At 48.0% G+C, this 21362-nt stretch overlaps 7 protein-coding genes across 7 annotated transcripts; 3 read left to right on the top strand and 4 right to left on the bottom strand.

The window, feature by feature from the left end:
* The first annotated feature begins 1 nt into the window (after position 1).
* On the top strand, positions 2-3157 carry BDCG_05057 (thioredoxin). Its single transcript, XM_045420720.1, has 4 exons — positions 2-247; positions 315-329; positions 394-615; positions 710-3157. The coding sequence occupies exons 1-4, from the start codon at positions 212-214 to the stop codon at positions 2213-2215; spliced, it is 1779 nt and encodes a 592-aa protein (XP_045276765.1). The 5' UTR covers positions 2-211; the 3' UTR covers positions 2216-3157.
* Positions 2341-5146, bottom strand: BDCG_05056 (peptidyl-prolyl cis-trans isomerase-like 2). Its single transcript, XM_045420719.1, has 4 exons — positions 5040-5146; positions 4952-4968; positions 3661-4865; positions 2341-3543 (listed from the first exon to the last, which is right to left on the bottom strand). Exons 1-4 carry the CDS (start codon positions 5047-5049, stop codon positions 3006-3008), a joined length of 1770 nt encoding a protein of 589 aa, XP_045276764.1. The 5' UTR covers positions 5050-5146; the 3' UTR covers positions 2341-3005.
* Positions 5147-5643: 497 nt separating this feature from the next.
* On the bottom strand, positions 5644-8058 carry BDCG_05055 (YjeF_N domain-containing protein; the record flags this gene model as incomplete). The annotated part of the gene is made up of 3 exons (XM_045420718.1): positions 5644-5891; positions 5962-7887; positions 7944-8058. 3 exons carry the CDS (start codon positions 8056-8058, stop codon positions 5644-5646), a joined length of 2289 nt encoding a protein of 762 aa, XP_045276763.1.
* Positions 8059-8582: 524 nt separating this feature from the next.
* BDCG_05054 (DNA repair and recombination protein pif1) lies at positions 8583-11096 on the bottom strand (the record flags this gene model as incomplete). Its single annotated transcript, XM_045420717.1, has 3 exons — positions 8583-9531; positions 9584-9996; positions 10062-11096. The coding sequence occupies 3 exons, from the start codon at positions 11094-11096 to the stop codon at positions 8583-8585; spliced, it is 2397 nt and encodes a 798-aa protein (XP_045276762.1).
* Positions 11097-11367: 271 nt separating this feature from the next.
* On the top strand, positions 11368-15314 carry BDCG_05053 (BRCT domain-containing protein). Its single transcript, XM_045420716.1, has 7 exons — positions 11368-11544; positions 11597-11658; positions 11720-11996; positions 12062-12690; positions 12743-13016; positions 13067-13147; positions 13208-15314. Exons 1-7 carry the CDS (start codon positions 11523-11525, stop codon positions 14548-14550), a joined length of 2688 nt encoding a protein of 895 aa, XP_045276761.1. The 5' UTR covers positions 11368-11522; the 3' UTR covers positions 14551-15314.
* On the bottom strand, positions 13015-20783 carry BDCG_05052 (mitofusin). The gene is made up of 4 exons (XM_045420715.1): positions 18599-20783; positions 18484-18532; positions 16325-18408; positions 13015-16222 (listed from the first exon to the last, which is right to left on the bottom strand). The coding sequence occupies exons 1-4, from the start codon at positions 18888-18890 to the stop codon at positions 15837-15839; spliced, it is 2811 nt and encodes a 936-aa protein (XP_045276760.1). The 5' UTR covers positions 18891-20783; the 3' UTR covers positions 13015-15836.
* BDCG_05051 (SNF7 family protein) lies at positions 19071-20825 on the top strand. The gene is made up of 5 exons (XM_045420714.1): positions 19071-19305; positions 19359-19573; positions 19705-19765; positions 19874-20131; positions 20252-20825. Exons 1-5 carry the CDS (start codon positions 19300-19302, stop codon positions 20396-20398), a joined length of 687 nt encoding a protein of 228 aa, XP_045276759.1. The 5' UTR covers positions 19071-19299; the 3' UTR covers positions 20399-20825.
* Positions 20826-21362: the final 537 nt, after the last annotated feature.

The raw sequence follows: 21362 nt of genomic DNA, 5'->3' as shown, positions 1-21362 counted from the left end.
GTCTGTCTGTTGGAACATACGTCAGATAGAAGCCTGGGATATTCACACCTTATCTAAATTCGGGGTACACTCATTTTTTGCTCTTGGGGAGGTTTTCGTGTTATTTTGTACTTGGTATATTTATTTAGGCTTGCACTGTTCAACTCATCTGATATCGTTCTCCCGTAGCACGGCGGGGATATTCAGCTCCACTGCCTTACCCTGGTGGAACATGGACGTTGTATTATGTATTTATGATATCTCAAAGGTGCATGATTGACCCCAACTGTTGGTTTTACTACGGCATTAGCTAACGACATCTAACTATGCACTAGGGCCTTGCTCGACAAGTAAGTAAGCGAGAGCAAGTTCCAGCTTCTCCTCTCCTATCAAGCGACTGCTAACTCCCGATAGCTCTCACTTGCTATAACTGGTACCCAGATAGATGCAATATATCACACGTCTCTAGTATTCGGGGGCGTGGAATACTTCTTTGGTAGAGGGATTCAGCAAGCGCCCCCTGGAACAACCCACCATGGAGAACCCATCGAGATGATCCACATGGGTACTTCCCAGCTTCCAATCGAGGTGATAGTTGAGTACATGGAGTCTTTAGCGGAGGTTTACACGGAAGATGTATGTAACTCTTTATTGTGCCCCTCCTTGCTCCCAAAATAAAATATGTGAACAAGTTAGGCAAGACCCAGGCTTATATCAAAGCGGTCACTAGTCCTACGATCTTTTCCTCCGCAACTGCAACAATTTTACACATGATCTCGCCACATTCTTAGTTGGAAAGGGTATCCCTGATCATATCAGAAACCTTCCTGAGACTTTTCTGAACACACCCTTTGGCCAAATGATGAGGCCATATATTGATGGTATGCTTCGCGGTGCAACTCAAGGCCCGGAGCGACCTTATCCAGTTGCCGCAAACCAGCCTCCTCTCTTTGAAGCAAACGGCGCTACAAGACCCGTCACTGGGCACACGAAGCTTTCACACCCTGTGAAGAAAGGGTATGTCCGCAATGTTACAAGCAATAGGGAGGTAGAGGAGCTCCTAAACTCTGCAAGGTCCTCGTGCGCAGTGATCTTTTTCACCTCCGCAACGTGCCCACCATGCAAAATAATGTATCCGGTGTATGATGAACTTGCAGAAGAAGTTGGCGACAAAGCTGTCCTAATCAAAGTGGATTTATCTCGCGCTTTTGATGTCAGCACGAAATACGGGGTCAGGGCGACGCCAACTTTCATGACATTTCTCAAAGGAAAGAAAGAAGGTGAATGGAGTGGCGCGAACGAAGGTACATTACGAGGAAACGTTCGACTTCTTATCGAAATGGCTTGGCCGCCTCATCCTCATAGGCGACTGAGGCTACCGAATTTAGAACGTCCCATAGGCACCTACGTGCTGTACAAGAATATCCCCCCGCTAGATAAATTGATTCAAAAACTCGGCTCGACAGGCGAGGAACCTGCCCTTCAAGATTTGGTCAAGTTCCTCAAATCAAGAGATAGTGGTGGCCCAGCGGACGCTGCACTACCAAACCTTTCCTTATTGCAAGACTTCGTCAAATCCAGATTCTTGTCCCTCCCGCAGGCCGTTCATTTTGCAATTATCGATCTAGTTCGTGCCACATTCTCCGACGCCCGTGTCAGTGGCTTCTTCGCAGAGGAAGAAGCACACCAATCACTATTAACTCTACTGGGCGGAGCCAGCAATCTGTCCAGTTGCCCTTACAACCAGCAACTCGTAATGACACAGCTGGCCTGCAACCTCTTCACGTCGCCCCTATATCTAGATCAAATAGTATCCCACGACACTCTCCGCGAAACCTGCATAAAAATCGCCACGTCCTCCCTCCTTGCCACACAGGTCAGTCTGCGCGCAGCTGGCGCATCGTTCATGTATAATCTTGCGGCGTTTAACCATAATGCGAGACTGGATGAGGCGCCAGATCGGCTGTCGGAGGCGGACCAGGTAGAACTGGTTGCGTCGCTGCTTGAGGCTATCAGGCTGGAGACTGAGAGCGTGGAAAGTCTTCATGGTCACCTATTATCCCTGGGACTGTTTGTATACCTTGCGCCTATTGATGGGGAGGTCATGGACTTGTGCAGGGTGATGAAAGCTCAGGAGATTGTGAAAGAGAAAGCGCAAGCGAAGCCGTTTGCAAAAGAGCCACTTCTTAAAGAAGTAGGACAGGAACTTCTAGGGAAGGGCTTGATCTCAACTTAACGATTCTTGGTAGGGAGGAGGAGGGAAATGATCACTTGCTTGTTGAAGCTTTCGCTTTCCCCCTCTTTTAGAGCATTCACCAGCGCCGTTTTGTTTTGAGCTTTCCCAATCCCCCTGGTTTCTTTGTATGTCCCCCACCGCTCATGATGATATTTATTCTTTCTTTATATCATACCCCAAATGCTTGTGGATTCCCCACTCGATTGGGTCCTTTATAGAGTCTAAGCGTTACTCCTTTTGCTCTCTTCGACAATCAGCACTGTATCTACTGCTAGTAACCCCCTGAAGCTGACAGGGACGGCATTCTTTGTATGGTCAGTGAATTGTCGTAAGCGCGGATTATGTAGGGTTAGGACATTATAAAACCACTTTCGTAGATGACAATGATACTCGCGCTGAAGTCATTGGCTTGCTCTGGTTGCGTTCTAGTGTCAGGGGAGCCTATTTGCACGAAAGTTATCGATTTTGACAACTGCTGCTCGATTGGCGGGCCCAGAATCCCCAATGAAGAATTATCTACGACGGGAGCCTATCGCTAACGTAGTGTTTCAATATAATCCATTCAATCCCAATCTTCCAAGCAGAAAACCAGAAAATTCTTGCAAAACGCCATTTATTCCATCCCCACAAAAAATCCGGAACTGTCGTCTCAAGGTTTCCCATCACCTAGCTGCGCCGTGAAGACTTGAATGCCACTGGAAAATGTTGGTATAAAATAAAATACAGAATATAAGGGCCTCATGGGAAAGATAACAAATACCGACCCGAAAAGAAACACATGAAATTTTCTTCACCAACTATCAAAATTGCCAAACCCACCACCTCCACTCGCAGCTTTGAATTTCTTTCTCACATGTTCAGGCTCGGGCTCCTCATCGACAAATTCTACAATTTCGTCTTCACCAGCCTTTGTCTGAGCTTCGGCAGCGGCGGCGGTGGTAGCTGCTTTAAGATACTTCCCCACACCGGAACTTCCACCAGAGGCTGCAGCGCCATTCGCCGCGCCTCCAGTTCGCACGCGCTTACCTGTCCAGGTTAGCTGGTCATCGCTCTGCTCGTCTCTCGAGCCAGAACCTTTCGAAGCGCCACCAGCGGCGCCCGTTTGTGCTTCCTCGTCTGCGCGTTTCTGGCTCAAGAATTCTTCGAATGGATCGACGAAGATTGTTACGTTGAGAATACGGATAGGTGTGGTGGGTTTGTTGGTGGAATCTACTGGGGCAGTTTCTAGGGCGTTGAGAGTCGTAGATGAGGGTGAAGGGTCATCGATTAAACGGGCAAATATGGTATGTTTGAGATTTAGATGGGGGAGAGCGCGGTAGGCAATGAAGCTGATTTTGATGGGTTAGTGGTGTTTGATATTTCAATTGGCACATACTAAGGGGACAATTCTCATGCGTGTCTACCGGCGGAGGGTGAAATAGATGAACGGACGTTGTTGTACTCACAATTGACTACTATTCGTATTTTTGCCCTTATTAGCCATGCTCACCGTCCCTCTTGCATCATGTTTGAACGGCCCCTCAATCTCGTCCTCAAAATTCTTTCCCCAGATACTTTCACCACCTCTGCCGGTACCAGTGGGATCACCACCCTGAATCATGAAGCCTTTAATGTTCCGGTGGAAGGTGACATCATTATAATATCCCTTCTTAGCTAGCTGAATAAAGTTCCAAACTGCCTTGGGTGCATGTTCTGTGTGTAGTTCAAGATTGAGATCTCCCATCGTGGTGTTAATGCGCGCATACCCCTTGATGTTAACGCGGCCCCGTCGCAACATGTATTGTTCATCAGTGAGAAGAGCAAGGTCGGCCGATGTATGCGGGGTGAGGCCAGTGCTAGTAAAAGAGGCAGCTGCAAGCCCCGTCGTGTGCTTCGCTGCGTTGTATGGAGTTGGTTTCTTGATTTGATTCATTATTGACCCTTTCGCGGAACCATCTTTACCAAAAGCTGTAGCATCCCTCCCCTTCGATTTTTCAAGAGCAGCGGCGTTTGCTTTTTGTTCGCGCTCAGCGCGTGCTTTCGCAACAGCCTCCTTGGCCTTCAAGATCTTCGCGGAGCTCCCCATAGCATTTAGGTTCACGTTACTGTTTTTTACCCGCAGCTGTTCATCTGACATTGTGTTCTCTCCATCTTTTATATATTTAAATGAGCTGAGATCTCTCGACTCGATATTCTGCGGGTCCTGCAAAGTGATGATATCCTTCCGTCCAAACTCCTCGTCCGTTACCAGATCTCTCCACATCTTTGCCTTGACATTTAGCTTTTCCACTGTGTCCCACGCAAAAACGGTTCCCGATGGTTTCAAAGCCACAAGATGTGTATTATCCGTGAACGCTTTATAAGTAACGGGATCAACATATTCGCCCTCGTCATTTTTCGCAAAATTCAGTTTTATAAGGTCGGAGCTTTTGAGAGCGGTTCCGTCTACGGGATTTGTGCCATGTTTCTTAATCCAGGGAATTATATTCGTGAGATCGAATATCGTGCCGGAGAGCGTGCAAACGGGGTGGGAGAATGGTTGCAGGGAGAGTGAGCAGAAGTTGAACGGAAGGCGTTTAAAGGATGCGTGCGCAGTTCCCGCTTTCGATCTGACACCGGAGCCAGCACTCGCAGAGTATGCATCTTCGGATGCCCATTCCGAATGGGTAATCTATTTATAATAAAAGGGTAGTTAGCATTGAAACAATATTGGAAACTGTATTCCGGGGTAGCTTTCGCCCTCGGTCTCAACCATACATAGAGCTTATCGGTTCCTGGAAGACAAAAGATGAGTTAGTATAACAGAATACTTTTTTGCGGCAAATAGTGACGCGATACGGCGTACCTTTTCCCATGTTCACAATCCTCAAAGAAGAGCACTATCAAAACTGCTGCCAGCGGCGAACCTCGCTGTCGCAAAACACAAAAATCGGAGGTTGGTTTGCGGCCTTGAATTAATTACATCAGCGGGTAATTACGCTTTCCGCCAAACACTAATCCTCTTTTGGACATCTCTACAAATCGCTTCAAAGACGTCAAATAAACTCAGGTGAAACAATTGAATGCCAAGCTGGTCTCCTTGTAATGAAGTAGGACAGGGAGGATGGATACTGAATTACTTAGACGGTTTGCGCTATCTTTTTGGAACAAAGCAGTAGTAGCTGGGAGGATATATTAAAATTAATAGTGACAACATGAATAAGAATCAACCCGCCAGACCCTAATCCTGATTCTCCTGACCCAACACCTTGAAGAAGACAAAGATGGTATTAATAAAAGATCATTCAAAAAGGGAAATATTGCCCTTTTCTTCCCATATTGCACGGCGACAAAAAAAAGGGGGTCGTATCATGACTCCGTTAATCGCAACCGCTTGGTTTGGACATAGAAAGTAATACACTCCGAGTAGTCGGATTTTAAGGCTGCTGTTCGCTAGAATGGGAGAATATTCAGGGCGTTGGTGGCTGGAATCGTAGAGGAACCACCCATTGATTCCCAAAGTCAACACCATATCGCCGTCGGCTACCATATTTCCTCCATACAACCTGGCTGATACCAATATCCGCGACGGTGATGTTCCAGGCTAGCCCTTCGCCGGAGCCAAGGGCATGAATGAGCCCCGTTTTTGGCGCTGCTAGACATACAATAAATTTTGAATTGACACTCAATCGTGAGCCTTGGACGACGGTTGCTTCGCCTGAATAGAAGAAAGGGAGTTAGCCAAGGTGAAGAGTAATTAATATATCACAGAAATAAAGGAGTCGTACCTGATACAGCAGAAAGCCCGGATGGGACATCTACGGACAGAATTTCAACATTGCTGCGATTAGCCCACGATATCATTTCGAAGGCGGTCGCTTGGTCGTCAGTTCGTAGGTCGTCAAAAGCTATATGAACACCAAATAGCGCATCTATCACAAGATAAGGTGCGTAGTCACCAGAGGTCAATCGCGCTGATAGTTCCTCCCATCTCATGACTCTCCCGGTCGCCTTCTTGAAAATATCAATCTGCTTTCGTACACCGTCCATGAACTCGTCTTCACGATCCAGGCCAAGGACACATAGGGTTATTCGATATCCCCGATTACGGAAATGTCGAGCGGCACATATAGCCCGACTACCGGTTCGATGATTCCCAGCTAAAACTAATATCGTAGAGGAATTTGCAAGTTTGGAAACTTGAGAAACTGCAGCCTCAGCAATACCTCGTCCAGCGTTTTCTGTAATGATGTCTTCTCCCAAGCCAAGCTCCGCAATGGCCAACTGCTCTATCTCAATCATTTGAAGTGGACCGACACAGGGACATTGCCGTTTTGTTGTTGTGAGCAACAGAGAAGCAGTTGATGATGAGGTGGGTCCAATTAACGGAGAACTCTTGTGTGGCTGCGGGCTTTCGGTACGAGACGATGTCTTTTGGCCACGAGATAAGGAGCTGATCTGGGAAGACACAAGAGTCGACCCGAGAATCGCACTCCCTTTTCGAGATTGCGCACGGGCAGCGGATACTCTCGATCTAGCCCTCGCGGAATTTCTACCGCTGCTGAAACGCTCATCGCTGGCTTCATCCTCGTCTGTTTCCCCTGCTTCACTGTTCCATTTATCGTTCGATGGACCGTCATCAAGTACATTTTCTGTGTAGTGTAAATTCTTGCCCTCATTTGTCCCTGGTCTGTGAACTCTTCTGTTGAAGCTAACCAATCGTTCTTCTCCAGTTGTGGTATCATCATTGCGAATCTCATCGAAAACACGACGTTTATCAAACTTGGATAGATTACTGGCGAAATCAAAGTCCCCCATCTCCTGGATATCCGTTGCGTCCTCAGTTGCCCATCCGCTCAGGTCCTCCGCATATGACTTCTTGCTCCGCATTTTTGACCGTCTCGCCCGTCCATTAGTGGATTTTTGTGGAGATGGATTTGGAGCAGGTTCAACAAACGCTGTCTGACGCCAACCCTTCCCCGGAATATTCGGCCTCGTTGTAGTTGTCGCAGCAGTAGGGTCCTCCATTATTGGGTTAACGATGGAGGATTGCACAGCAGCATCCTTATTCAACTTGTTCCTTCCACCCCTTCGACTGCGTTTTCCAGTGTACTTGAGTGGCACTTCGAGAGGCCCTGCACCTCTTCGACCCTCCGGAATATCCTCTTCCCCCTTTCCCACTTGCGTACCTTGATCCTCCGTCAAACCTTCGGTTCCGTTGAAACCCATATTATTAAACGGTTCGCTGAGTGTTGCTGCGGCATCCTCTACATCCGTTCGGTTTGGACCCGTGGCTGCTACAGGGGTAGGAACCATAACCTTTTCACTAGGACGGGTGGCAGGCTCCGAATCAGCGATCATGACTGGGGAAGTAGCGTCTCGTTTGGCAGTAAATGGAGGGGCGCTCGTGGCGGAAAACGAGTGGTGTTTAGGGGGCTTTTGGAAGCTTAGGATCGCCGGATCAACAAACCCTTGAGGTTGAGGCTCCCTCAGCATTGGTTCAACTATACTGTCCTGCCTCTGATGCGGAAGTTGCGATGGATGCTGTAGGGGGGGTAACGTGCTGCCATTCTGGAAGGGAGTATGAACTGTTGCTTCGTAGTTGTTCGTTGCCGGAGGGTGCGGTATTTGGTGGGAGGACAATTCTAGGTCAGCGATTCCCGGCGCGTCAATATGGTACAGTGGAATATGCTGCCCACTCCATAGAAGCGTTACTGTATCTGCGTCAGCACACATGCCCTGTCCATAGAATGTGGAAGACACCACAGACCATTCTGAAGCGTAAGTCGCTGTCCTGCAACATCAGCGACCACGCCTTGAACCTGAGAATTTGGGGGTGATTTGAGCGTAACGAGGACGGTATATCCCACGAAGTCCGCCGCCATAGCGAAATTAGAGCGGTAAATGGAGAAATGGCAAGAGTCAAAATTTGGATTTCGAATAGCGCTAGAAATATTACAGGTAAGAGTGTTAAGTATTTGTTCTCGAAATCATGTAACTAGCTATCCCTCTGGCGACCGATTTTGAGGCTTAGAGGATTGAAACCTTGCGATGACACGTGACCCCCTTATCGATAACCTTGAAGAAATGACCGTAAATCCTTGCATCTTGAACGCGCATGGAATGACTCTATTTATACTCTGTATATGCAGTGAGAAATCAAGTAAACATAGAGTGTGCAGTAATAATTAGTAAGGATCTATCAGGAATCCGAAAATTTGTTTTCTGTGGCTGCTTTGTTTGCTTCGGCGGGGGAGCTATAGATGTATGACAAAATATGCTGAAGCTGAAAAAAAAAGATGACCCCTGACGACTGAATGGTACATGTACATATACCTATAAATGATTAACAATGCTCCGATGTGGCCAAACTTTGCTCCATACAAAACTGCGATGTAAAATATGCGTCTCATGCATATATGCTCTGAAGCACCTCATCGTCCCATTCATCCATGTAATCTGTACCTGTTCGCTTGACAGTCATGGCTTGGTCACGGCTCTGTTTGGCAGTAGCGTTGGTATTTGCGTTCGTACTGGTGCTTGTGCTGGTGGTGCTGGTAGTGCCAACGGCGCTGGCATTCCCGTCCGCAACGGAGTTGGCATTGGCATTGGTATTGGTTGCGTCTGTGATGCTATGTATGCTAGATAAATTGGAATAAAATTCTAAGACTTTAGGGTGAACCATGACTCGACGGGGATCAAAGTTGGAAACCTGCAAGCCATCCTTAGAGGTCGCCCGACTAAGCGCAACATAGGCTTGTCCTCTCTCGAAAACCCGTCCAAGGTCAACTTTAACTCGCTGTAGAGTCTGACCTTGTGCCTTATGAATAGAGAGTGCCCATGCAAGTATGAGCGGAATCTGCGTTCGTTGCGCTCTTACTTCACCATTTGGCAGCTCAATTTTCCACGTCTCTGGTTGGCAAAGCAGGTGTCTCTCCGTTCCATCTGGCTGGACGAAACTAACAACCGGCCAGATGCCCCTCGTGCTGACACTCCCTGTTGCATTCTCATAAGATTTCAATTTGTTGATTGTTCGTTCATTGGGATCATCGTTTGCCGAACCGCCATCAAAATTTGCGTCGTGTTTGCAGTAATAGTCGAACTTAGCTTCATCCATGAAGGCAACCACTTTCCCCAATGACCCATTTACAAGGGATTCGTCCATATTTTTGATAAGCATGACCTGAGCTCCCTTCTTAAGTTGAATGGTGGGTGCGACACAGTCAGCCAAGAGCTGTGAACGTTGCGCTTCGTTTTGCATTGTTCCGCCATCGACAGCTGTGAACACCATCGTCTCACCAGATAGCCTGCTCATTCTCGCAGAGTTGGCATTTTCGACCTCTGATCGGGTGGGAAATCTAATCTCAAGAATCAGCTGAGCAATTTCAAACACGGGACAATAGTTCATACAGTTCTGTTGCTTCTAGTGTATCATCGACTAGGGGGCGAGCTAACTCTTTGAAGGCTACAATCGTCTCGGTGCTCAATTTCCCCAATCTCATCTCATTCAGCATAGCAGCGAATTTGGGATCCTTTTGCCTAAAGACGTGGGTCAAAAGAATTGTGTGCTGGATAGTGGTGTTCCAGGTGGAGGCTGAAAAAGCAAACTTCGCCACTTTGGTTGAATCTGGCACCGGGGGCAGTTGAAAAAAGTCACCAGTAACAACCAACTGAATGCCTCCGAATGGGCGACCGTTATTCCTGATCTTGCGAGCAATCTCCTCAAGTTTGTCAAACAAGTCACCGTCAACCATCGAAATCTCATCAATGATGAGAACTTTAGTCCTCAACCACCGGGTCCTGTTCTTCTGGTTTCGTTTCACCTGGGGGGAGGGGGGGTTGTCAATGAGAGGCTTCAATTAACAACGGAGGTTAGTTCCTCACTAACCTTTTTTACAAGGTCTGCTACAGGCTCCTTTCCTAATCCAATCCCGGCAAAGCTATGAAGTGTGACACCTTCAATGTTACACGCTGCAAGTCCGGTTGACGCAGTGACAGCAACACGGTCAGGCTCTCTTTTATATCTTAGCCGTAGTTGTCTGATGATCTCTCTCATGAGAACTGATTTACCAGTCCCAGCAGAACCTGTAAAGAATATACTCTTGCCATCTTTAACGATGGCTTCTACTACTCTTTTTTGTTCTTCGCTTAGAAAGATAGACGCGACTTTTGGAGCTCTTGTGCCTAGGTGCTGCTGGTTTTTCTCGGAGCTCACACGTATCTTCTGTTGTTTTCGCAGTTCTTTCTGCTCCTCCTTCACAGCACTCATAGTCTTATCCCATGGTAAGGATGACGGTTTATTAGGAGCTGGAGTGCGGATAACAGATCTTGGTGCAGGTTTCGTTCGAGGCCTGTTTTCCGGTTCAGGGTTTTCATTGGCTTCCCATGGTAAAGTACGCCGTTTTGCTGGAGGAAGTAAATTTGTAGGGGGGGAAGATGACCACGGAAGTGGAAGAGTGCTTGGAGGAGCATTATCACTTGGCGGTGCCGGCTGTTCGGGGGGGGGAGGGAGTTCAGGTGGTTGAATCCGAGAGGAAGCGAACGACTGCGATTGAGTCAGGTTTATTGAAAAGCTGGTAGGCTCGTCTAGATCAATATCATCGTCGAAATCATTCTCATCAAAGTACACGTTGCTATGAAGTACCGCTAAGGGGGTTTCCGGAGCGGGCTGGACAGCATCCAACTTTCGTTTTATCCCAGCAGTTTGACTAGAAGAAACAGGGGCAGCTCTGTTCGGAGGAGCAGCCTTTGGAAAAAGAGTTCTCGCAGGAGCAGTATGGTTGCGGACCGCTTGATTAAACATCGCAAAGCCTCGCCCTCGGTGGGACGTAAATGGGAACGACAACCGTAAGGCCAGCCGAATAATGAAGGAAGGGCTAACAATTGCAGTCGAAGCTCGAGTCAAACGAGTGTAATTGGACATAAACAACTGCGCGTAACACCCAGACAAACCAATTAACCTGGGGATTACTGTAATATGCCGTGTATACCGTTCGTAGTTGTCGATGCCATCGCCGTCTCTATAGGAGGTCTGTCTGTCTGTCTGTCTTTGCGCTTTCTTGTTATTTATTTACTGTTTCGAACGCGCGGGTTGAAGACGCGCAGAAATGTCAATTAAATAATCACGTGACTTGTCAAGTAAAAATGAATTGGAGCATAAAGGTCATGTGATCGCGTGTTCGGCGGCTCTGGGTCGCGTGTTTGCAGCTACCGTCGACAACAATGATTTAATACGAAGAAACATTTATGCGACAGTTCGGTGTTGGCTATTGATATTTGGAAAGCTCAACCCTAACTTACCAATTTAGCTGATGTTATGGGCAAGTGGAATTGGTTTCGATTATGAAGCATGGAAGGGGAGGTTGTACCAGGTAGGTAATCTGGTGCTCTATAAAATACCATTCATATGCTGATAGATATTAGACAAGGAACGCCCTCTTTCGGGGGTGATTCTTTGCTGTACGTCGATATTGCCAGAGTACCGGGTAGGTTTGTCTTCTCCAGATCCATACCTCAATTTTCTCCAGTTGTTGATGGTTCATATAGGAAGAAATAGCTTCCATGGCCACCCAGATGGGAGCTGTCCATAAATTTGATCTCACTTCAGATGTCACGCATTTGATCGTCGGAGAACTGAATACCCCAAAATATAGATATGTGGCCAAGGAGCGGGCTGACATAAAGGTCTTAAAGGCGGAATGGGTTGAAGCTGTCCGGTCATCCTGGGTACTTGGGGGGGATACCAATCTTCAGGAGCTGGAAGAACAATATCGATATCCCACATTTGCTGGCTTATCTATATGCCTTACGGGATTTGACGACAGTAAGCGATGCAATGTTTTGTCACTTCTCGTTTGTCGGTGTACACAGTCTGCTCACCACGAAAAGTGAATCACAGGAACTCCCTACAGAAGACGATCACGGACAATGGAGCGGAATTTCGCCGGGATCTTACAAAGAGTGTCACCCATCTGATTGCGCGATCTGGATATAGTCAAAAATATAAGTATGCAATGCTGTGGAAAATAACAGTGGTTAGCCTAAAGTGGCTTGAAGACAGCCTTGTGCGAGGGATGGCTCTTGATGAGAACCTCTATGACCCTCTGCTCCCGGATGAAGAGCAGGGCATTGGCGCATGGAATAGATCCGCCCCGGGAGTTCCCGTGAAGCGACCCAAAGCGGCCATAACCAATCCTCAACGGACTCGGAAAATCCGCAGAGTTGCAAGCATGAAACTGGGTGGCCAAAACGAGGATATCTGGACAGATATTGTAGGGGATGCTACGAGAACCTCAAACTCGAGTGCTAGCATTAAAACTGATCCTAGCGGGCAAATGGCTGATACTCCAGCGGTGATCCAAGAACTAAAGTCCTTCGCTAGCGAGACTACCATAACTGAAAGAGCTCGCCCTGCCATGACCGAAATGTCCACACAAAAATCACAGGAGCTTGATGTAGCTCGCCGTGGATTTTGGTTCGGCGCTAGATTTTTTATAAAAGGGTTCTCTTCAAGTCAAGTAAGCAATGCAGTTATTCACCACCTTTTCCGCATATCTAACGTTCCGCTAGACTAGAATTTTGGAGACTCACCTGCGCTCTCGTGATGCTCAAATCGTTGCGTGCCTAAATGAACTTGCAGGAGACATCCCAACAAGTGGACCCGCAATGTATATACTCGTGCCGCATAATTTACCACGTTCCGAACTTCCATCTATTGATGACTTTGTCGTAGAGCCAGAAATTGTGACGGACCTATGGATTGAGAAGTGCCTGCATAACAATGCTCTCGTGCCTCCTGAGGCACATATTACTAGCACTCCCTTCCCGAAATTCCCAATACCAGGTTCGTAAAACTTGTTCGTTTAAACACTACATATATCTAACTATGAATAGCATTCCAAGGGCTGAGAGTTTGCTCGACTGGATTTTCCGGTATTGATCTCTTACATCTTTCGAAGCTCGTCAAGGTAATGGGTATGTGTTTTGACATGCCTTATCCCCATGAGCGACAATTTGGTGCTAATTTGTTACTAGGGGCTACCTATGACGAGTTTCTCACGCCCAAAGCATCAGTGCTTATCTGCAACAGTGGAAACCCGAATCAAGAAAAACTGCGACATGTCGCGGAATGGAATATCCCAGCTGTCATTGCGGATTGGCTATGGATTTCAGTTCAGACTGGGGAGAGAAAACCGTTCACACCGTATATAATCGAGTATAGACAGCCTCAGGACACTAGATGTCCGACCCAACTTATTCAACGGGATGAAGTGAAACAAAATGAACCCAAGAAGCGTAAGGCGCTGTTAGAAGATGAAATATCCCCACACACCGGCCCAGACACAGCTAAACAACCCACACTTCCTGCCCGAACTAAAGAAAAATGGAAATACACTCCAGTAGCGCGAGAACCAAGTGTCCCACCCGGCAGCGCCCTCCAAGAGCTTTCAGCAAACTCGCCACGGAAAACAGCCAGCCGTTCCCCGTCCCCTTCAAAGCGCAACCAAACCCCTGTCCCCACCCTCCCCGTGCCATCTGTCAGACCAAGGCACCCAGCAGCAGAAGAATCTCATAATAATAATAACAATAATGATTATAACGAGTATAATAACGATAATAACCAGAATTCCAAAACGACTCTCGACAGCGCCCTGAATGAATTCCTAAAACAAAAGCGCCGGGCAGCTTCTTCCAAACCATCCAGCCTGGAAGATAGAGACGGTACTGGCAACGGTGTACAGCAGCAGCAGCGCAAGCGCAGAAAGCAGCTCCTTGGCCGCGCCAATTCGCATTCCTCAATGTTACTAAGTGCCACCGTACCAGGCGGCAGCGGTGGCGGCGACACGCGCATATCCCGAGCCAGCTCCATCGACACCATGAACGAAGACGGCCACGGCAGCGTCGTCGACGGGCTCGGCTTCGACAGCTCCTCGACCCCCAAAGCCCACAGCAACGCCCCCAGCGTCTCTACCTCCTCCGTTCTCGTAAACAAGAAGACGGATAAGACAGAGGCGCAGCAGCTGCTGGAGTCTCGGTTGGAAATGTTCCGCACTCATACGACGGCTGATTTCCCGCATGGCGGCTCTATGCGCGATCATGGCGGGGCCGGGTTCCCGGACGACGATGACACGCCAGATCTGACGCAGTTGGGCTATGAGATTCCCGATGCGGCGGCTATGAGAGCTAAGATTGATGGCGGGGCGGCGGGGGTGGCGGATGGGAAAGATGGGGCTTCCGCTGCCGCCACGGCCACGGCTAGGCACCGTGAGATCACCTCGAAGAGTTTGGTGCTTAAAGAGAACGAGGCACTGGATGGGTGGGGGAATAGGAGGAGGACTAGAAGGTCGGGGAAAGGGGTGACGTATGAGGGGTTATGATTTTGTGATTTCTTTTAATCTATGGCTCCATTTTCTTTCTCGTACAGATATATCCGTGTATATACACATCGCACAGAAGGTGTGCCAAAATCTTACAAGCTTGATCGCGTTCTGTGCTGGCAGTCATCAAAGCGAGGGAATAAGGCGTGATATTTTGGTTGGTGAGGATTACTCGTTCAAATTTTCTCTTGGAAGCGGGGAGGTGTTTTTTTGGTTCTTCTTTGGTGCAAATTTTGGTTTTATGTCCTGAGCACACTCTGATGGCGAGTAAATAAGGCGCCCTGTGGCTTCCAGTGCCATTTTGGATAATATATATATTGTCTGCTGAGACAAAGGCATGATAGTAGGATGAAGTGTATTTCAACTCGCCTATTCTAAACCGATAAGTCCGAGGTTATCGATAGAAAGAGGGTTCGATAGAATGGGCTTTTACAAGAGGGAATTAAGTACAGCATTAAAGGAAGGAAGCTGCATGCCAACCACAAAAAGATCATAGTCAAAAAATGAATTGCATAAACCCCGGACAGTTATCCACTTGTAGCTAGCTATAAATTAATGTACACCAAGCGCTTCGGGTCCCCGCAAAAATAAAAGCAGAATGCTTTGCTTCAGGTAATGATTTTGCGCGCTCGGGGGAGAAGAAATGGAAAAAGAAATAGGGCGTTGACGGGGTAATTTGTCCTTTAGGATACCAAGGGAAAAAAAGAACAAAAATAAAAATAAAAATAAACATGGCAGAGGAACAAGAGGGAAAAAGGGCAAAAGAAATCTACACAAGCATGTAATAAGTGCTCCATTCAATTTTACTTGTTTGGTGTAGTAAAATGAAACAAAGGCACCATATCTACATCGTGAACTATACAATATATATAGATGACCAATCTTATTCACACCCATGCACATTTGAGTATGTAATTGGTTGTGAGATGGGAGATGTTGTGAGGGAAAAAAAGACGGTGTAAAGAAGGGAGCGGATAGGGGGTATTTACATGGAAGATAGAGAAAAGAAAAAGGCGTTAGTACATACTGCATAAATACATACATGTGAAGATGAGAAGCATTAGAAACGCAAAGGAATAAAGAGGTGTATGCATGGATGTCTAGGAGGTGATGCACCAACCACTGTGAAGCAAAAAGGAGGAGCAAAAATAAAAATAAATAAAAATAAAAAACGAATGGGATGATTGACGTCAGACAGCTAGGATGATACATTATCCCCATGCCCCTCCCTGACTAGCTCTTTTATTCGTCCCGGGGGGGGGGGGGGGGGGGGAGGAAGAAGAAAATCAAGAACGCGAACCTCGCGCTGCTTGTTGCTGATATTGCGCCATACTGCCCGGCAGGGGTGATTCTAGATCAACCTGCTCAACCGCCCTGCGAGTATCCCTGCTCTCGCGGAATAGATTCGAGAAGTACTTGCTGGCAACTTCGCTCTCTTCCTTGGTCTTGCCGACTTCGGCTTTGCGCTTGGCTAGTTCTTCTGTGGCTGTCTGGAGGGTTGATTGTAGCCTGGATGCGGGCATGCGGAGGACGCGACGCACCTCAGAGGAGATGCGGGTGGCATTGGTGTGAATGTAATCGATTTCTGCGAGGGATTCGGAGAGTTTGCGCGAGATGTTTGTGGGGAGGGCGGTGGGGATTTGGGTGAGGAGGTATGATGCGGTTAATAGTGCTAAGAAATTCAAGATGGTATTGTTAGCTCGTGTTGGGGACGAAAAGGGGTTCCCCGGGGTTAATGAAGCGGTCCGACTGGAAAGAGGAAAAATAAACTCACCTGCTGCGACCATGCCAGGCACGATCATCCGACGCATATTGTTCGTTCCCAGAATCCTAGCAGCACCAAGCGCACCGTCGATCCAATTTGATCCTCCCAAGGCTCTTCCGCCAAGGACAGTGACAAGAGTCATCGCCATGCTGGTCCCAGCTACCTTTTCCTGCCGATGCCACAGGCCAGCGATGTCGAAAAAGTCCCATATATCGATTTCAGTATCGATCTGCCTGGCAGTGATATGTCGCTTTTGCTTGAACATAAGATCCGCGCGGAAATTAAGGTTGGGGAATTTATCTTCTCCGACGTGGAGGAGGCCGATGCTCTGGATCATGTTGACTCCCTGGACGGATTTTCCGCGAGCGTAATCCTCGCACGCGGAGACGGTGGCAGCAAGCTCGTCGAGCATAGCTACCTTCAGATCTTCCGCATACTGGAACGCGGAGAACAAACCCGGGTATTCGACGCCAAGAGTAGCTTCACCAAGTGTCGCTACTCTGGTGGACAAAGTTGTTCGAGAATGGTTATAGACTTCCTCGCACGACTCATCAATAGAATTAGAAAGCTGCTCGGTAACTTCTGTTCGACTCTTCATGCTTTCTTCGTAGGCGGGCACGAGTTCTTCGAGTTCCTTTGTCATGCGATCGAGTTCGGATGAAGCGACATCTCGGTTCGCAGAGGCAAGAACATGAAGATCAGAAAGGATGTTTAATAGATAGGTCTTTGCCGGAGCAAGTTTCGACCTTGAGCGTTTGTCAAGGACAAATCGGCGCAATGCACCCTCCAAGTTTTCGAAGTCCTGAATTTTCTCTTTCTCCTTCCCTTTTCCCTTATCGTCCGCTGCAATTGGGGCCTTTCCTTTGCCCTTTGAGCCATCCTCGTCATCCAGGTCTAGACCGTTATCACCGCCATCACCATCACCTCCTCCTCCGCCTCCACCAGCCGTGATAGCAGGCATAACAGGGACCGCATTACTCGATACGAAGTGAACAAGTTCAGCAGACTCCTTAAACGTCCGTGGACTCAATTTAGCAATCTGCTTCAAAACCATTTGTTGACATCGTTGCTTATCCCGGATATTGTCAAAGCCATTCACAACAATAAAAATATAAGCTTTCTCGTGGGCGGCATTCATGATAAATTCCTGTGCTGATAAGGTAAAATGGTTCGCAGCGGACACGACAAAAACGACCACGTCGATTTCCTCCTGTCGAGCGAAGACAGCAGTGGTCTTGACGGAATCAGAGTTAAGGCCGGGGGCATCAATGATGGATATATCGACCACGCCATTGTTTAGTAATGACTCGTCAATTGTCCTTACATCCTTTAGATAAATCTTGCACTGCATATATTTGCTGTTGTCCACCACTATCGATTCCAGGTCCTGTATGGAGTATACGTCATATGTACTCTCATCATTGCGGTTATACGGTCGGTCCTTGTGGATGGCATGGACCTCCTCAACGCCACCATTTTCTCTCGCATCCAGCACTTCACAGAAAATACTCGTGCACGGCTGCTGGTCTTCTGGCAGAACTTTGCGACGCAACAGCGCATTGCAGAACGTCGATTTGCCAGCATTAAGATCACCAGTAATCAACACCTTACTGGACAAATCTTCTATTCTATCCCTTAAAGATAGTAAATGTCTGATGCTCTGGCTGACCCTGCCATCTAGCAAAGACGCAATCGAGCCTTTTTCTAGTGAATGAACCAACTCTGACTGCGACAAAGCGCCGAGTTTCAGATCTAGTTTCAAGATGGAAAACTCTTGGGCGATCTGCGGCGTCACTAGCCGTGGCCCGGGAGGCGGTCTGTTTTCTGCAGCTTCGCTAGAGTCAGGAATCGTACTCCCGTCTACTCCTGCAGTCGTACGTCGCAACGGGTCTGGCCTTTCGAAAGGATTGGAATTTGCTGCATCGACCTGCCATGACTGTACACGCTGTGGACCAGGTGGGTATGAGGATGTGGGTTGAGTGGACTGGACGGGTGGGTAATGAGCGGGCCACTTGCGGTTCATTTGCTGGAGCTCTTTGAGAAGTTCTACGGTGCGGGTAATCGAGCGACTAAGCTGGGTTCGGTTCGAGTTGCTAGAGAGAACAGATAAAAGTGTTAAAATGGGGAAAAGGGGGAAATGTGGATCGGGGTCAAGGAGCAAGACATACTATAGTAATTGGTGGACATGGCTTGCGACAATCTGTCTTTCGTGCTCGGCTATATAGAACGAATATCTGTTAGTTAAAAAGAGGCCCAATCAGCAGAATTAAACCATAAACTAACCAGCCTCATTGAGCTGACCCGGAACAACTGGTGTGTGCGAAGGTGTCGGCCGGTCCCCCATCAATCCATCCGCACTCTCGCCCATTATGCTACCCCCATAGCCAGAATCGTGATTCAGCGACGCCATCAGCGATGTCGCGTTGTGAGAAACCGATCCGGACCCGACGACCATATACTCAGGCCCTTCGCCGTGGTGATGCGAGCTGTTCGAAGATTCTCCTCCAGTGGCGTGTTTGGAGGAGCCCTCGCCAGCCGCCGAGCCGGCCTCACTCGGGAAATACTGTTGACTCATGGCAAGCAAGCGAACTGCGCCGATCAAAGGAGATGAGTGAGCACCCGCATGAAATGAAGAGGGGTCGTTTGAGACGTGGTAGTTGTGTGGATGTTGAACCGGGGGGGTTTTTGCAGAGGAAAACGGGTTAATGACGTTGGGTGGAAAAGAATTATTGCTGATGGTCCGGATCTGATTGTCCCGGGCTTGGCGTGGCGCTTCTGGGCAATCAGCAGCCCGCAGCAGAACATCGTCACCGCGACATTATTATTCAGAGCACCAAGCCGTTGTTCTAGAGACCAGCTAAATAAGTGCAATCCAGCCTCCTGCTGCTGCTGCTGCTGCTACTGCTGCTGCTGTCTATCACACTGTGATAGTTACCGGGTGTTATATTTTCCTCTCTCTTTACCTTCTCATACAACAACTCGCAATGAATGTACGTACCAATACCATACCCCGCGTTAGAACGACTGCTTACTAGGCAACCAGATCGTAGAATGGGCGTTTGGAAAGCGGATGACCCCCGCAGAGCGTCTGCGAAAACATCAACGGGCCCTGGAAAAGACGCAGCGCGAACTGGATAGAGAACGTGTTAAGCTGGAAAACCAGGAAAAGAAGCTTGTGCAGGATATCAAGAAGAGCGCAAAGAATGGGCAAATAGGGGCCTGCAAGATTCAGGCGAAAGATCTGGTTAGGACGAGGCGGTATGTCGATATATTTTCCTTTCTAGGGAACCTCTTTTCCGCGATTTATACACTGCTTGTGTGTTATCATTTCATTCAAAACCTCATGGTTGCTGATTCGATTATTCTTATTTTGTCATCGTTTCTTCTAGGTATATCCAAAAGTTCTACTCAATGCGAACACAGCTACAAGCCATCTCCCTCCGGATCCAGGTACGATTTTTGCTTGCGGCGCAAAAAAACAAACGAGCCTTTAGAACAGAGGTTATGTTTTCCCCGGGTACCAGGACGTGCTAACACCTATCGGGTTGCCTTGTATAGACCGTTAGGAGTAACGAGCAGATGATGCAATCCATGAGAGGCGCAACAATGCTTTTGGGCAGCATGAACAGACAAATGAACCTCCCCGCGCTACAACGGATAGCCATGGAATTCGAACGGGAGAATGAAATCATGGACCAGCGGCAGGAGTTGATGGACGATGCCATTGACGAGGCCACGGGAATAGAGGATGAGGAGGAAGGCGAGGAGATTGTGAAAGAGGTCCTGGATGAGATTGGTGTTGATCTCGGGCAAGCTGTATGGTTTTCCTTTTTTTCCTTTTTTTTTTTTTTCCCTTGTTGCTTTTTTCCTTTGAATATTTTCGAGAGATATGTGTTTCTATAAAGCACTATGTTTGCTGACAGTTAACTATCGCAGATGGGAGAGACGCCTTCGGAATTGCAAAAGGCATCTGTCCCCGAGGGACGAGTCGCGCAGGCAGTCGGTGGCGGTGCCGGTGCCGGTGCCGGTGCAAATACAGACGACGACGATTTACAGGCAAGATTAGACAGTCTCCGTCGGTGATCTATCATCTTGCTGTATATTCCCTTTTTCCCCTTTTTCCCTCCTTTTTCTTTTGTGTGGCAGGCAGCGGAGTTTGGCGTTTTGATTTCCACGCTACGGACTGCTACATATACTTCCTATTTCTATTTCTATTTCTATTTATACTTTCATTTTTTCGTAGATTTTTCTTGCTACGAATATGTAATGGACAGTGATACAATCAATCGCATGGAGGTTGGTATCTAGAGTTACCCGTTACACCCACTCACGGAGATATCTGTGCATCGAAGCTAGTAACTTTGTTTTCTGGTAACATCTCTCGTGGGTAGGTAGTGAAACAATGGAGCTATATAACCCTTTGATGATATACGTAGGGTGTTCGATAACAAATCCTATCCAAGTGTATACGCAGTTAAAAAGTAGAAGTTGTAACACTAAGTCTTGGCGGGGCGTGCGCCTATTAATAACCCCCGCTAAGGCCCAGCCCGGCGGGCAAGACGGGCAACACGGGCAACACGCGGGCAACAACCTGCAGCCAGCCAAGCCCATAACTAACTACATAAGAATAAGAACTAACTTAGCTAGAACAACTCTCTCTCCACGTACGTTCCAGCACTCGTCGTTGTCTCTGCTCTGTGTCTCTTTGCTCTCTCGTCACTACGACACAGGATACAGTCAGCCAATCACTGCTTAGCGCTGCCTCGAGAGACCTTGGCCTCCTTATCCTCCTCCCGGCGTCGTCTCATCTCCCCACCACACCACACTCACTCCTCCATGAACCCGCGCTCCCCCTTAGAATCTCCGAATTCTACAACTACAACTGACTAGAAAGTAAGCCACTGCTCCCTGCATATTAAATTGTTTACATCTTCCCCGTTGCCCCTGTGCTGTCCGTCATCATGGGTGGGTGGGGGTCTGTTTTTTTTCTACTCTATATTGCCCCCGCCCTGGCTATTCTGTCTGTCCCCATAATAAACCCACGGAT

Source organism: Blastomyces dermatitidis (assembly GCF_000003525.1).
Source record: "Blastomyces dermatitidis ER-3 genomic scaffold supercont1.5, whole genome shotgun sequence".
Taxonomy (NCBI): Eukaryota; Fungi; Ascomycota; class Eurotiomycetes; order Onygenales; family Ajellomycetaceae; genus Blastomyces; species Blastomyces dermatitidis.
The sequence above is the reverse complement of the archived record's forward strand: the minus strand, read 5'-3'. Positions and strand labels throughout refer to the sequence as shown.